This window comes from Cibotium barometz, chromosome 4 (assembly GCF_041138505.1).
Source record: "Cibotium barometz isolate CiBa-2024 chromosome 4, ASM4113850v1, whole genome shotgun sequence".
NCBI lineage: Eukaryota > Viridiplantae > Streptophyta > Polypodiopsida > Cyatheales > Cibotiaceae > Cibotium > Cibotium barometz.
Genome location: NC_141049.1, coordinates 57,793,897 through 57,811,243, shown reverse-complemented (window position 1 = coordinate 57,811,243; position 17,347 = coordinate 57,793,897). Strand labels below are relative to the sequence as shown.

Sequence of the window (17,347 nt, the reverse complement as noted above, 5' to 3'; positions counted from 1 at the left end):
AGCTTGCGGGACTTGGAGTCAAGCTTCCCCCTCTGCTTCTTCGGAACATGTACATACGCGTCACTCCCAAAGACACGGAAGTGCGAGACATCGGGTTTCCTGCCAAAATATGCCTCAAATGGAGTCATATGGGGTACAGAAGTCGTCGGAGAGCGGTTAATGGTATGGACAGCCATTGCCACAGCCTCACCCCAAAGTGGACGAGGAAGATCACGATGCTCCGGCATGGTCCTCGCCATCTCCACCACAGTCCTAGTCCTGTTCTTACGTTCAACAACTCCATTCTCCGAAGGCAATCCGGTATTGGCCAATTCCCTTTCGATGCCATGGTCTGCACAAAACCTGAAAAATACAGTCGAGGAGAATTCACCTCCTTTATCAGCCCTGAGAGTCTTAACCTGATATCCAGACTCTTTCTCCACCATCACGTGCCAATCCTTGAACCGAGCAAAAGCCTGGTCCTTCTGGGAAAGAAAGTAGACCCACGTGAATCTGGTACAATCATCAACAAGCAGCATGAAGTAGAGAGATCCTCCCAAGGATGGAATCTGCTGTGGTCCACACAAGTCAGTGTAAATCAACTCCAATGGTTTCGAAGCCCGCTTGGAAGCCTGCTTCGGAAAGGATTCCCTGTGCTGCTTACCACGTATGCAAGAACTGCAGCGTCCTTGCCTACTACCAACATCTGGCAAGCCAACCACCATCTGGTCCCGGAAGGCGCGCCGCAAAGCATCCACATTTAAGTGGCCAAAATGAAAGTGCCACAAATCTCCGACCTAAGAGCCTGTCAGTGAGGAGAGTGCAGAGAGCTTGTAGATGCCATTCTCCACACCGCCTTCCCAAACAACTTTGCCTGTCTCACAGTCCCTTAGAGCAACTGAATGCTCCTCAAATTCCACCCGAAAGCCAGTCTTGCATACCTCATGCACTGACAGAAGATGAAAACCCAGAGCAGGGACATAAAGAACACGGGAAGCATGCTTGCCCCCCTTGCCGTCGGGAATAATCTCCATCCGGCCCTCACTATGTATCGGAATAGTGGAGTTATCGCCAATAAAGATACGACCTGACAGCCGTTTCAGATCCAGAAAGAAGTCACGGGATGGAGTCATGTGCCTAGAAGCACCACTGTCGAGAATCCATTCCCGGGTATCCTTCGCGGTGAAGCCAACTGCCTCCTCGCTCGAAGATGATGAAGCATCGGAGTCCACCATCTCTAAGTGCACAAATGCCGGAGTCTTCGCAGCTGAGGCTGAGGAATGAGCACTCTTCCCTGTCCGCTTAGGGCACTTCCTCCAGTAGTGGCCTTTCATTACAAGATCTTTCGGCCTTCAGCTTCTCTCGTTCTGGATCAGGCTTCTTCTCAGAAGACTTCTCCGGTGAAGCCTTCCCTTTGCCCTTGTTGGTATTACGGCCTTTCGATCGTTGGCCAGTTAAGGCCTCCGAACCTCCGCCGTGAGGAGGGTTCGTGAAACGTTTCTCCTGGTCCAAGACCATTGGCACAAGCTCCTCCCAAGTAATGGTGCTGAGCCTGCCACTCGTGATCAACGAGGAATAGAAAGCAGAATACTGACCAGGTAAGTGGGAAAGTAACGTGATGGCCATATCTTCGGATCATATCTCTTTCCCAGCTTGAAGGACTTCCTGCTGAAGGGCCTGCAGCTTGTTGATGTGTTCCCGCATCGTCAAAGACTTTGCAGGGTTCATAACCCGCATCTGCACTTCCAAGGATATCCACTTCATGGGTGACACCCTGTTATACAAGCCAAGTGCTCCCATATGCCTCTCGCCAGCATCATGTGCTTCACATGATTGATCACTTGTGGTGTGCAATTGAGGAAAATAAACGACCGGACCCTGGCGTTGACACGATCCCACATGTGTGCCTGTGCCTCTCGGTCCTTCCTCGTCGATAATAACTCCCCTTCCTCAGCTTCCGGCCGTGGCACCCCGATGATAATAAAATCAGCAAGGTCATATGACTCCAGAACTGACTCCATCATGACCTTCCAGATGCCATAATTGGACCCGTCCAACTGACGATCCACTGGGAAAGTGGGGAGAGTCGGAATCTTCACGTGCTTCTCAGCCATCTCTAGTAAATCTGCCATCGCGGAGAGTAACCTGAAAGGGTGGGTGGGTGGGAAAAAAAAATCTGAAAATCTGCAAGTGGCTGTCCAGCACCTTTGCCCGCCTTCCTCTTGCACCTTCTCTTCCCGTTCAGCCCAAAACAGTCCACCAATCAGCAACCTGTTGCTCCCCCTCTTGCTCAAAAAAACGCCCAAGATCTCCTAGAGCCTAGGGCTCTGATACCATGTCAGAATATGCAACGGAAATGATAACCAAACTTGGGTAGACAAGAGCAAGTAGACTGCAGAAAATAAACAGCACAAGAAACACAGAGAGATAGGTGTGTAAACTCTTCTCTATACACAAGATCCCGGAAAAACTGAATGAGAGTGGTGGGGGCTGAGGGGCTATATATACATCTCATAGAGGGCAGTCGGCCAGCAGAAATAGTGCCCACGACTGCAGAAAAAGTCCCACAACTGCATAAATGCAGTCGGCCAGCATACAGATGCCCACGACAGATCAAAACCAGTCGACCAGCAGCCCTGAAGCCCACGACTGAAGAACATCCAGTCGGCCAGTACTAGGGTGCTCCTGGCATCATCTGGCAGCCCTCCCACCACTAGGAAAAATGGAAAAAATAGGGAAAAAATACGGGGAGTGTGGAAAAAATGATAAAACACCTCATAAGGGCGGGCACACCCACAACAAAGGCCCTGGTGTATACAAATAGACAGGAGATGACTTCTAACATGCCGTTGTTGGCACTGTTGTTGAATGGTGCTGTGAATGGTTCTGTATGAAAACAGGACAAAAGTTTCAAAGAGAAACAGCCCTAAGGGTTTCATGTGGAAACAGGTCGTAGGTTTCTCGAGGAAACATGTATTTGGGTTTCCAGAAGATAGGTCACATGCAGGCAGAAGGTACAGGAATGGACACATGTTTGGTACAGCCTTGCTACTCATTGGACAGGGGACAGGGAATCCATGACAGAGATGGATAGTACCCTTGGAAGGTAGAGAGGGTTGGTACAGGTGTGTCGACTGTATGGTATGCTGTGCTGTGATGCGAGTTCTCTTTTCAGAGAGAGTTTGGGAGTCTGTGTTGTGATGCAGAAGCACTGGATGTGTCAGGGTGTGATGCTGTTCATAGGGTGAGAGGCTCTGGATGGTTGTGGCAGCCCTGATCATGGGAGAAAGCTTCTATATGCAGGACTCAATGTGTGAGTCTTTTGATGTGAACAATGGCTGGACTTGTTTGTGGATGCCAAGTGGATATGAAGCCATGATGCAGGGTATCTGCAGGCTTCAGGGGTTCTACTGTGACGGCTGAGTTTCCAGCCTTATTGTAATCAAAACTCTTATAATCAATTAAAGAAATACCGCAAGGGGCGCCACTGCGTTTTGGGGCCAATCGGTGTCCGTGTACTGTTTGCAGGAGCACTCTGGCTCCCCCTGTTTGTTTTCCTTTTCTACGTCCTCGATGGTGTTGAAGTGTTTTGTGTCTAAGTTTGTTTTTGCACTGCCCTTTGGTTTTGTCTGAAGACCGAGGCCGGTTCACAACTTAACCAAGGGCACTTTTTACCTTGTTGTTTTTTCCCTTGGATATCAAGTGTGAAAGGACACTCTATCCAAATAACTTTTGTACTTCTACATTATATGGATGTGACTCACATGCAAGGGTTGACTTGCATTTGTGATCACCACACATTTTGTGTCTAGCTCTATCTCTCTCTCTCTCTCTCTCTTTTTTTTTCGTGAAATGGTGTTTTATATTATATGTAAAAATGTACATCAGCCACATGGCTCACACAGAACCTATGGCCCCAAAAAAAACCCCACAAAAGATCCTCTAAAGAATCATGACCATGCAAACCTGTACACTAATAAGAAAGCCTCCTAGCCAAATAAGCATCCCAGATAAAAGCATCAAAGATGAGCCAGCCGAGCCACCGTAGACCATAACGAAATAACATCCGCATCCAGTAGCTGAGCTGAGAGAAGAGAAGAAAACTGCCAAAGCAGCAAACCGCGGATACGTAGAATGTGCCCATGTATTCCAGACAAGGAATCAAAGATGAACCCATTCCGTGTAGTCCAAATATGCCAAAGTCCTGTCCATCTAAGGAAATGGAATATCACAAGGTGACTGTCCGAAGTAATGACTTGAGGACAAATCCCAAATATCCACTGATGAGCCAAAACAGTAGACCTCTCTACTGCCTCCCAAACGCGAGAGACAAAAGACCAAATCTGACGGACCACTGGACAACTCATGAACAGATGCATAACTGTTTCAATGCATGTCGTGCAGAAGAAGCAAGAGGCCAATGTAATTTTGCGACGGCTGAGCTGATCCCGTGTAGGTAACCCTCCCACCAACATCCTCCAAATGAAAACCCTCCCGTGTAGGTAACCCTCCCACCAACATCCTCCAAATAAAAACCTTACCTTGGTAAGGGAGTTTAGACTGCCAACCACGCATAAGAGTTTTCTGCCACCATGATTTAGACTTGTGCAATCCCCACACCTTATTGGCCTTGGCTGAAACCCAATCTTTCTCTGATACGAGCTTATGATAGACCTGGTTAGCTGAAAGTGATATCAAGTCACCAGATTTACATAGTGCCCAATCAAGCCAAGGCTGATCTGCAGATGGCCGAGGCAATGGAGTAAAAGGCTCAATTGCATGCATGATGTCAACCCATAGTGGCTGAAATATCCGAGGAACCCTAAAGTGCTGCCAAAAACGACGAAACGAATATGGCCTGTCACGACCAGGTATCACAGCATCTCGGATTCTAACCAAGCCTAACCTGACCATGCGGTTGAGTCATATGCGTGAAGCATCTCTGTCTGGCCAAACAATGACACGCGACTCCACAAATGTTTCGAACTGCAAAGAGTTCAAAAGTAGTCTTTCATGACCAGGATCCCACCGAGCCAATAGTAGAACTTCATGCCAAGAAAGGAGAATATGCGATAAAATGTCTAGCTCTCTCTCTCTCTCTCTCTCTCTCTCTCTCTCTCTCTCTCTCTCTCTGAGCTTCTTCCTCCTGCATCTAACCCTAATCTACAGGAAGCCTTGATGTGTGTGAGTGTGTCCCCCAACAAAGTAGTCCGCCAATAACTTGGGGCACTCTTGAAAGAATTCTTTGTGTGACTTGGTTGAACACAATGCTAATCAATACACTTAAATATACCAAGATGCTCAATGTAAGAAGTAATTTACTGAATTGACAAGAGACGCACAGTGAGCTGGAACAGCCGGCCCTTCTCTCAAATAAAGTATATTGATCTCGGGATAATCGAGTACATAGTGTCATGGACATTTGATTTCCATACCAATGCATATGAAAACAGTATTGCAAACAATGTATTTGTTGGTGGACTTGCAACTCACACTACCCTCTCAAGTGCCCATGTTCCCTACCATCTACTCTCTATTGTTCCACCAACACATGGTAACAACAATCTGCAAGAGAGCACGTAGGACAAGAGAACACTACACAAGGTATGTGAACATGAAGTCCAGTTCCTTTCTCCTGCTACTTGCTTTTGAAACCAATCCCATCAAGTGGAAATAGACTCCGTTTTTCAGTTATATTGGATTTTTGAGACTGTCTCGTCTCGCCCAATCGATGGGACATGATTATATCTTGAATATATGGCTTGAAGCTTAAAGTTGCGGACAACTTTTAAGAAGTTGGGAAGGATGTCACCAGCCTGGACATTTCCCAGTCTGAAAGGGTGGACTCTAGGATGTTTAAATATTTGGAAAGTACAAGCTTTGGGAATGGGGGATTATCCTAGAATACAAAGGACCACACTCCTAAAATTTAGGAGAGTTGCTATTTTTGGCCCGACTCCGATGGAAATTCTGTTCGCGTCATTACATCTGGAATTGAGCAGATACCAAGAGTTGGCAAAGTGCCTATGACAGAATGTCTACCAATTGGGATATTTTTAGAGGTAAAGATTATGAAAGGACCCATCTCTTAGATTGGGACATGTGGCAAGAAAGTGGACCAAAGTGAGACAAGTGGCCTGACACTTGTTAGAAAAAGGATCAAAGTGAGACAAGTGGCCTCACACTTGTCACTTCAGCTATTGTGTGGCTCTCCACTTGTCATTGTAACCTTCTCTTGCCATTTTAGCTCATGGGAGGCCCAAATCTATAAATTGGAGCCCTCTCTCTTCATTAATGGAGGCTCTCTTGCTCCACACTAGCCTCTACCACCGTTACAGGTTGCCCTAATGATGGCTACTCTCTTTCTCTCTCACTTGAAGGCTGCCCATGAAGAATATCGGCTGTTGGGGACTGTTTTGGAGGCTTCCATCGCGAAGAAATACTGAAGGCAAGGGTATTTAATCATTTATTATGATTTCTAGCCATTGTACTTGTTGTACCAACATTTGTACTTGTTGTACAAGCTATACCAGCCCTTGTACTAGCTGTACCAGCTTCTGTACTTGCTATACCACCCATTGCACCGACTGTACCAGCTTCTGTACTTGCTGTACCTGTTGTACCAGCCACCGTACTGGCTGTACCAGCCACTGTACCGGCTGTACCAGCCACTGTATTGGTTGTACCAGCTTTTGTACTTGCTATACCACCCATTGTACCGACTGTACCAGCTTCTGTACTTGCTGTACCTGCTGTACCAGCCACCATACTGGCTGTACCAGCCACTGTACCGGCTGTACCAACCACTGTATTGGCTGTACCAGCTTTTGTACTTGCTGTACCATCCATTGTACCGGCTGTACCAACTTCTGTACTTGTTGTACTTGCTATACCTGCTGTACCAACTGATGTACCGGCTGAATGGGGAGTTGTACTTGCTGTACCCTCTCTATTGCATGAAGACCCGTGGTTTTTGGGGAAGAATCAGTACCCACACGGAGGTATATGGATTATATTGTTGGCTCAGCATTTCTACAGCCTATGTTCCGGCTTGGTTGCCTCGTGTTGGGCTGTGTTACGGCATTTGTATATGGATAATCCGGCATCTCCCGTGGGGAGAGTAAGGCCCTCAAAGCTTGTACATGATATTATTCTCCTTGGGTAATAAAATACTCCAAGGGGGGGGGTCGGCCCATTCCGGCCTCTATGCGGTGTCACACGTGCAAGCTCCATTTTCAGCATTTGTGGATGTTTTGTCCAACTTTATGTTTTATGCAAAGTGATGATGGATATGTGTTAAGGTTGTGGCCATGTTTAAATGTTTTAATATGCATTGATGGTATCAACAAGTGTGTCAAAGGCCCTAGTCCCCCGGGCACCCGCCGCGAGTTTCACTATCACCTTTTGTATGAAGGCAGCCTAGGGCTGCAGATTTAGGTACCTTTTTGTACCATCAGAATATACTGAATTTCCAACATCTCCCTCTCTCTCTACTCTCCCTTCTATCTGCGTTTTTGCATCAGCATGTTCTCAGTGGTGTTTAGGGCTGAAAGAAGACCCCCCAGAGCTTCCGCGTGTTACATAGAGAGTGAATTAGCAATTTTCCCCTTTTGTAGAGAGAGAACCAGCTGTACACAAGGGGAAAATACCAATACACAGCTTAAATTCATCTCCATGACGACCACCATTAGAAACAAACCAATACATAGCTTAAATTCATCTAATGGTGGTCGTCATCTCCATGACGACCACCATTAGAAACAAACCAAGGTCAAGCTGTTTAACTGTTTTTTCACAAATGACCAGAAAACTGATTTTTAGGGTTCCAAACAACAAATCAGAGTTTTGGACAGTGGATTAGGGTTTTTTTGGGAGCCTGTACAATCTGTATCGAATCGACCAAAGGAGAGAGAACAACAACTTGCTGTACAGCCTGTATCAAATCAACCAAGGGAGAGAGAGAGAGAGAGAGAGAGAGAGAGAGAGAGAGAGAGAGATCATCAAATGAGAAAGGAGAGGTGAAGCCACCACTCGAACCTAAACGGAAGCCTTCAGATCAGCGGTTGCAGTTGAATTCTATGGTAGGTGTGGTGTTGGCTACTTCACGACTTTTGGAGTGGCCTGACAAACTTGTTGAGCAACCAAACTTCAATAGAATGGCTCGATTGGGACTAGTGAGAATTATGGATGCTTTGTTGCCACGTAGAGGCCGCTTATTGTCTTTTCGAAAAATCCATCAATATTTTCGGGTTTCGCGTGGATATGTACAGTTATGAGAGAAGGTGAGGGCAGGCCTTACATCGTTTGGTGATATTCATCAGCTGGAGGATGAGCAACCTGATAGAATGTGCCGCGGAAGAAGGGAAAGTGGAAACACAGAAGAGAGAGAGAGAGAGAGAGAGAGAGAGATGGAGAGGAAACACAGGTGAGAACCTCCTCTCAATATCATCACCAAAAGGAATATATGTCCCGAGCAAGAGGGGAGAACCTCGTATGTGAGGGACTGCAGCTAGACAAGCTAGGCAAGCAATGAAATATGAGGGAGGCATGCCGGCTATATATACCTCTACATGAAGGCAGCCGACTGGTGATAAATATCTCCACGAATGGGAAAAATACCCAGGACCATAAATGGGGAATAAATATAGGTAAAATACATGTGAGGGGTGACTAGCCCCTCAGACCAACATGGTCAGTCCTAGAGGCTAAAATAGGACACCAAATAGGAAGCCAGCAAGTAGGGGATGATATACCCCCTCTTAGCACCGGATGCTGAGCAAACTCCAAGAAGCCGAAGACGCTGTCCTCCATCAAAGATGAAAGACTGCAGAAACAGGTACCAAGAAAGCTCCACAAGCAATCTCCTCAGCAACTCAGCTACAAAAGCAACAGAACAAAGCTGCCAGGTACACCACTCCTCTGGAAGAAAACAACCATATAGGCTGCGACGTGCTGCTCCAAATAATGGTTCCAAACCCAAGTGTAAGAACACTCCCCGAAGTCGAATGTCGTGTATCCACCCTGGAGAAGGTATGAAAAACCTCATAACCAAACAAGATCAGATCCTGTATATAATCAATCCTGGGAGAAGCAAATTGCTCCTCACTGGAACCCTCAAAAGAAATAGAGTCAATCTGCTCCAACTCTGTACCAAGAGTAGCCAAATGCTATATAAAAGCATCCTCTGAAAAGGTCGGCATCACAAGATGTAAAGACCCTGTAGAAAAGATGGGGTCCATCTGCTCAAACTCCATAACATGAGTTGCCCAATGTTGTACATAAGTACACACCACTGAGGTGGGCATCGCAAGATGAAAGGACTCCACATCCCCCTCCGAAAAAAGATATCGTCGGACTGGTACAAGCCCAACCTAATTCTGATCCAAATCCAAAAAACTCTGGAAGTACCACTGTGCCCCAGGCACGGTTAGCAACCACAGATCCAAAGCATCCCACTGGGTCCAAAAAACATCCTCCAAAACAACAAACCTGCAGAACTAGCAGGGGGAGGGGCATCCTTAGAAGCATCACAAAGAGAGACAGAGGAAGACTCCTCACAGTGAGGAAGGGAAGCAGGAATATAAACTGCAATGGTAACAAAGTCCTCAAAAGCATCACAGATAGCAGAAGACTGTTCCAGAAGTAGAACCAGATCCCAAGAATCAGCAACAAATAAATGATCCATGTGAAAGGATCAAACCGCAAAGGGCAAAACACCCTCCTTGTTCTGCGAATACTGTAAAGAACACAAGCTCGGACAAAATAAACTAAGCTCAGGATCTCTGAAAAGATCACTGCTCTCCTCCAAAATCTGTAAACTCTTATCACAGAAGAAAGTCTCCACAGAAACAAAACTGATCCTCTAAGTGAAGTAGCTGGAGATAGGCCCCCTCTAAGTGTAGAAAACTCCTGTGGGAAGCAAAACGCAGCCAAAACAATGCTATCCAGCAAAAAATAGCACTCCACCGCCAACAGAAGGCAAGGAACATGAAGAAACCGGGAAACCAAGTAGGCCAGGAGCAAAACACAAGTATAGATGCTCCAAAATTAGCAAAACACTGACTGAAATCTGAAATTCAGAATCCTCCTCAAGAACCAAACTGCCTCCAAAGCCATAATCCAAACAAGAAACCCCCTCTGCAAAGTGATCTGTGTCCACTAGAGAAGAAAACGCAGCCAAACAAGGGCTACAAACCTGAAAATTCAGGTCAACCAGTGTCCACACTTCCTATGAGGAAAAACGTTGAAGAGAAGGTACCTTCGGATCCAACATATGAAGCCCAAGTGAAGGTAGAGCTACCAGCAAGATCGGTTCAGAAAAACGCAGCAACCATGGCTGTAAATCTGAAAACGCAGAGGTAAAAGGGGCTGTAGAATAGGCTGAATATGGAAACGCTGAAGCCTCAAATCAAGAACCACTGCAGAGAACAAGTAAAATCGCGAGGGGGGGGGGGGGGATGGCACAAGATAACCAAAAGGGACAGGCAAAAGAGGAGCCCAGAGAGCTCCAAGAACAAGGCGTGGGCAAGCCCAAACAGGCCAAAAACGCAGCCTGTTTGGGACAGCTATGTTGCTGCCTAGACCTGAAAAAAACGCCTGAGAACCCTGGAAGGTACCGCCAGAAGAGCAGGCATGCTGTCCTGAAAAAAACGCCCCTGTCAGGCCGCCTAGAGGCTGCCAACTAACACCCTAATGAAGAGGGACTGCAGCCCACTGAATTGGGGATGAGTCTCTTTCTCCCAGGTCCTCAGTTTTGTGATGAGTGGCAGTTTGGTAATGGCCACTTAAGTGTGGATACGCTGCAGGTGCAGGCTTTTCGGGACCAAATGGAGGATAGCTTTGATGGCAGCAGTTGGCAGGAACTTTCCAGTACAGATGTTGGTAGTTCTAGTGTTCGTCAGTCAGAGGAACTTTATAGGTAGCTTATGCTCTGATGTCTCGTAGTATTCGGGACAAAAACACTCCTGTAGATGAGGAAGTTCTTTCCACGGGGACCTCTTGGAAAGCCAGGCAGGTGACGGTTGCTTACTTGCAGAAGGAGGTGGATGTTGCACATTCTCCAGGCTTTGTGGTTCTAGATTCAGAGGGGGTTGGTTACAGGTTTCCGAAGGCCTTGAGTGGTCTTCAGCAGGTTTCCAAGACTTAGCATCCCACCGTAACAGTTGTTGATCCTTGTGATGAGCAGTATGGTGCCTCTCTGACTCGGAAGCAGAATGGTTCATTGATTTGGTTGATGTATACCAGATTGGATGGGAGCTTCCTGATGAGGCTGTTGAGCTCATGTTTGCAGATGACTTTGGGAGGCAGGATTGCGTATCTTGTGGTTTCTGCAGCATGCGAAGGATCTTGGACTCTTTTACACAGGAGGGGGATTGATGGATGGAGTCTGACTCCACAGTTGGAGTGACTCAGATTGGGGGGGAGATCCAGACACGAGGAGATCTACTTTAGGTGACAGTTTTACCCTCGGCTCAGGAGCAATTTTATGGAGCAGTAAGAGGCAGCTATCTCTAGCCTTGTCGACAGAGGTAGAGTACCGGGTTGCTTGTGGTGTTGCTTGCGAAGGTGGTGAAGTTGCAGAGGTTACTTGGCAGGATTGGGTTTCCACTGGTGGAATCCTTGGTCATCCAGAGGCACTTTGTTCGTGAGAAGATCGTTTGCTGATGACATCTTCCTAGAGTTTTGTTCGACGGAGGACAGTGCAGAGTGGACCTCTTCACGAAGTCGCTATCTCAGGCGTTGCTCTGGCGGCACTCCAGCTCCCTGGGAATGGTTCCACAGCTAGGCGCTAAGAGAGGGTGTTAGAAGTCATCTCGTGTCTATACACATACCCCAGGGCCTCTGTTGTGGGTGTGCCCGCCCGTATTAGGTGTTTTCTCATTTTTCCCCACTCTCCATATTTTTTCCCCATTTTTCCCTATTTTTTCCATGGCTTGGGAGGCTGCCCTGTGATGGCAGAAGGACCCAGTTTGCTGGCCAACTGCATCAGTTTGCATGTGTTCACACTCTGGGAGCTGGCCGACTGATTTGCATGAGTCGTGGACTTCACAGATGCTGGCCGACACCTTTCTGCTAGCCGACTGTACACATCTGCAAGTCGTGGCCTTTTGGTGTCCTGTCGGTTGTCCTTGATGCAGGCCGACTGCATGTTTGGGGCCATATAAAATGGCCCCATTGCCCCATGCCATTGTATCTTATTCTTCGGGATCTTCTTGTGTATATAGAGCAAAGTTAGACGCCTGTCTCTCTCCTTCTCTTGTGCTGTCTATTTTCTGCACTGTTCTTGCTCTTGTGTTCTCAGATTTGGTTATCATCTCCGCTGCATATTCTGACACTGACATATGCAGAAGTAAAACGCAGATATGGTGCAGAAGTAAGCCTGATGTAAGCGCCAAAAACAACCTGATGTAAGGCTGATGGAGCCCTACAGAAGGCGGCTTGGACCAGCAGAGGAAAATGCTGATGTGAGCCCTTGCTGTAGGCGGCCAGATGGTACCTGATATGGCGATGAAGTGGTACATGAATGATGAGGTATAGGCAATGCTATATATAGTGAAGGGGGGGTGCTGGTCGGTCACCATAAAGGTGTAGGCAAGTAGCCAAAACCCCAAAAATAAAATATAAAATATCCAGAAAGTTCCTTTTTAGGGCTGGAAAAAGTGTTGTTTCTTCACACCCCCTCTCAGGCCAAAAAAGCAGAGAGGGCTGCAAGCTTTGGTGACACGGGTGCTACATACCGGAAGCAAAGAGGGCTGCCGTCTCGATGTAGCAGAGGGGGCTGTCGTCCCGATGTGTAGCAGAGAGGGCTGCTGTCCCAAGGGCTGTGGCAAAACGCACAAGATATGCTGAAGGTAAGCACGGATGTGAGCCCTGATGTATGCGCTGATGTAAGGCTGACTAAACGCTGATATAAGCCCTGACGTAAGCCTAATGTAAGCACAGATGTGGGCTGATGTATAGAGCTATTGTATGCTGTAGCAAAACGTAGATGACTGGTGAAGCAAAGCGCTGATGTCTGCTGAACCAAAACGCAGATGTAAGCTGATGTATAAACGTTGATGTATGCTCTGATGTAGGCGCTGACATATGCAGAAGTAAATCGCAAATATGGTGCAAAATTAAAGCCTGATGTAAGCGCCAAAAACAGCCTGATGTAAGGCTGATGTGAGCCCTGCAGAAGGCGGCCTGGACCAGCAGAGGAAAACGTTGATGTGAGCCCCTGCTGTAGTCGGCCAGATGGTACCTAATATGGCGACAAAGTGGTACATGAATGATGAGGTATAGGTAATGCTATATATAGTGAAGGGGGGGTGCTAGTCGGTCACCATAAAGGTGTAGGCCAGCAGCCAAAACCCCAAAAATGAAATATAAAATATCCAAAAAGTCCCTTTTTAGGGCTGAAAAAAGTGTTGTTTGTTTCTTCACAGTCTCTTCCTTGCGGCCAGCTCATCTGGTGGAGACTGACACGGCTATATATTGGATGAGGGACCTCCAAGCTACACCTATGGTTCGGAGTAATTAGTGAGGGAAAGCTAGTACATCATATGGCGGCCATGTGGCCATTTGTAAAGTAATTTTTGGTAATATATCTTCTATAGAGAGAGAAAGCGCAGATCTGTTGAGTGAGGAAGTTGTACAGCAGCAACTAAACAGCCCTGAATCCACCAGCTACCCTCCAAAAAAAAATGCATAAGTGCCCATAAAAGGAGTCGACTTGCTCAAAATATCAAATCTATCCCTTTTTAGCCACACAACCAGCTTTATGCTCAATATAGAGTGCTTTTTGAATTTTCTAGTCTTTAAGATTGGCTCCAGCCCTATGCTTGCCCAAAGCATGCTTTATTTGTCCATGAGTGCTATAAATGATAAAAACATCCTCCATAAATGTCCAACTTCATAAAAATGTGATGTACAAGTGGGCAACCTACTTCATGTGTCCACACATGCTTATAAACACTCGTCTGCATGTCCATAACCTATATCAAAACCATAAACATGTCCACACATATAGAAGTGTCTTGATCAAGATATTAGTGCTTGTTTCACTAGATGAAAAAAGTTACATTTCAGGCCACCAAGGTTTAATATTCTTAGAGTTAAATCCAAGGCTCTAGCATCGATAAATACTTGGAAATCCCTCGTTCTCACCTCTGTACTTGATGTCGGGCTCCACCGAACATTGCCCACACTAGAGAGGGGACCAAATGGTGACAGGAACACCTTGTATGAAGGGTAAAATTCAGTCGATTCTCTCGTTACAAACATGTAAAACGTCTCTAACCCAAGACATTTGCAGGAAAAAAACGCCCAAATTTCACCAAAGTTTTCTTTTTGTAATGTTGCACAATGCTTTGCTTCTCTTATGCACCTACTTTTACTCTATTTCCATGCCCAATTGTCGCCGGATTTGCAGCCTTATTCTGCCCGTTTGCTAGCATCCCAACCCCCCTGCTCCAGCCTGTTTGCTCGTAGCTATTCCTCCAACTCTTTTCTCCTTTCTTTTCTCTCTTCAATTCCTCTAATTTCACAGACTTTTCCATCTCTTTCAAAAGCTGTGACCACTTGAACTGCTTGAAGACTTTTCCATCTCTTTCAAGAGCTGTCACCACTTGAACCACTTGAAGACTTTTCCATCTCTTTCAAGGGTTGTGAACACTTGAGCTGCACGAGGACACCGATGATCCGTCGGCTCAATCAACTCCAAATCAAGAGGTACCTTCCAGTACATCTTCTCAATACAATTGGTTTTGCTTATGAATGTGTTCAAAATATGGTTGGACGAGCTTGCACAAAAAGAAGACAAGCCAATCCCCAAGGACAAGATGGGGTTCAATAGATTTGCAGTAGCAATAAGGATCTAAAATGTCTAGTGAAGATGGAGCATCTTGAAGACCCTCCACCCTTTTGATCCACGATCAGTGGATATGTCACATGTACCAATCGGAAATCCTTGGATGCATGTGCCAAGACCACTACGAATATGTACACAGTAAGTAGTCTACAGGAGTTAAGATTTTAGCATCCCATGTTGTGAACCTTAATCTAAAAAGGGACAAAAGAGGCAACGTGTGAATGCAGTTGACGCAAAATGCACATTAACAAAAATTTAGCCAGCTAAGGGTTGGCCTCCTCTTCCTACAAATAGGAACACACACCCCCCCCCCCCCCCCCCCCCATTATTCTACAAGCCTGTCCTAAACAACAGCAATCAACGCAAATCAATCCAAGGCTTGGTTTCTTGCTCTATTCAAAGAGAAGTTCAATTTTCAACAGATCAAGTAAGATTCATTGTAGATATTTCAGCTTTGTAATATACAATAGGTTAGGTTGAGAGAATCAAGTCTTCCGCTGTCATTTTCTCTATATTTTCAGTTTTGAGCTTCAAAGTAGTTCAAAGAATCATGTCTCTGTCAGTGGTGTACGTGATTTTTGGTGGTTTGCTTGCAATTCTGCTCAATTAGTTAAATGCTTGCATATATAATTACTAGTCTAGTGATACAAGACCGTTAGAAAGGGATTACAAAGTGCCGGATGGTAAAATGGTGGAGGGGTAGTGATGTGAGAGGAAAAGAAGCCATTATTTGGCTTCCCCCTAGGCCCCATAGTCAACCCACCTTATGGGCAGCCCCACACCCTCGCCCTATGCAGTGCCCCTGCTTGCATGACTTGGGCACTCTTTTTTTTTTTTAGACGACCTAAAACCCCAAATATGCCAAAAATGAAAAAAAACCATCATGGATAAAAATATCAATAGAAATTGAGCAGCACTGTGAAAGAAAATGAAGGCTGTTATTAAACAAATCAGAGAAAAATACACTTTGGTTAAAAATAGAATTGAGTTCAATATGAATCCTGAGTTAATCTTCTCCCCACAAGAGAAAAACCCAAACTGATTCAGAGGGTTGTTACCGAGAGGCGAGGTAGCGGAGGGCAGAGTCGGAGCAGTGGCGGGTGGAGAGCTCACGGAGAGTACCAGAGCTGCGATCAACGGCGAGCTTAACCATGTGTTCCATTTTGATCTCGAAGGAGGGCTGCCACCAGACGGCGGTCTCGGGTCTCATTTTGAAGCAGTCCTCCATGTGGACACGCTCCCAGCAGGCAGGGTCCAGAGAGGCCGCCCGCCAAGCCTTGCACACCAGCGGCACAGCGACATACAGGTCCTCGAACCCCACTCTCTTCAATATCTCCACCACTGCTTCGTATGTAAGGTCCGCCCAGCTCCTCTCCATCTCCATCACTCGCGCACCTGTTTTTCCACCGCCACTTACCTAAGATTGATTGAACAAATTATGGACCCCTAATCACCTTCGGCAGAGCGCGCTGCGTACAAATTCTGTTGCCAGTCTAGAAAGAATGGTGCCGCCCAATTCCCCGAGTGTACCGGCCTTTGATGTCCTCCACGGTGCACCTTTTTCAGTGATCTGTGTTGGTCCACTTATGGTGTTGTGACAATGATTACTACTATAATTAGGTTCCAATTCTCTAAGGGTGTGTAAGAACTTAAGTTGGAGTAAGTACTTACCTTTTAAAAAGGTTGTAAGCCAAAGGGTAGGCCAAGGGGTCTTCACATATGAGCTCTTGAACTCTATCATCGTCAAATTTCTTATAATTTTCTTATTGGAACGTACACCTTTACACATGACTTCCACTCCACTGAGGCCATCCACTTGGGAATGCAATCTCCACCATCCAAAACCCTCTCCCATTCCTAATTTTACGAATGATTTCAAGAATACACGCGTAGGCATGTAACACAATCATGTCAAACCACTCTCTCATTGCCAAATCTTCTGTTAACTTTTTTGATTGGCAAGTGCAACTTCAACCATGAGTGCCACCCACAAAGTACATGCACTTGGGCAAGCAATCCTCCACCATCCAAACTCTCACCCATCAAGAAATATGTGTGTATGCATAGGCCCGTGTGTTAAATCAATCAAATCAAGGAAAATATTTGATATGTAAACTATGTGTGACAATGATGACAAAGGGTGCATGTTCGAGGTGTTAGCTTATCCCTTTCAATCAAGCTACCTCCCATTGAGAAAATTGTGTTGCCTTGTGAGTCTTATTGTGATAGGTTGTGGAATAAGTAGATCCATTGTAAAAAGTTGTCTTAGCCTCCTTCATATATCCACTCCATTTGTCTTGCCCCCACAAATATCCACTCTATTCAAACATAGTGGGCCTTTTCTTGATTTTTTTTTTTAAGGGAACACCTTTACACTTGGCAATTTGTAAGATGACTACTAGGAAGATGAATTTACTAAGTTTTAAAATAGAGCAGTACACATGTTGGAATCTCTCCCTTTAGAACTAGATGAATCATAATCATTAAAGTACTATATCCTAAAGCATTACATCCATG

General features: G+C 46.0%; 1 protein-coding gene across 1 annotated transcript in view; it reads right to left on the bottom strand.

Annotated features, from left to right (window-relative positions):
• Window positions 1–16,395, bottom strand: part of LOC147639431 (F-box protein SKIP1-like) — a 56,491-nt gene extending 40,096 nt beyond the window's left edge. The window contains exon 1 of the mRNA XM_086791265.1: window positions 15,889–16,395. Coding sequence (XP_086647391.1) covers window positions 15,889–16,214 — 326 coding nt within the window. The 5' untranslated portion in view covers window positions 16,215–16,395. The remainder of the gene's footprint in view (window positions 1–15,888) is intronic.
• Window positions 16,396–17,347: the final 952 nt, after the last annotated feature.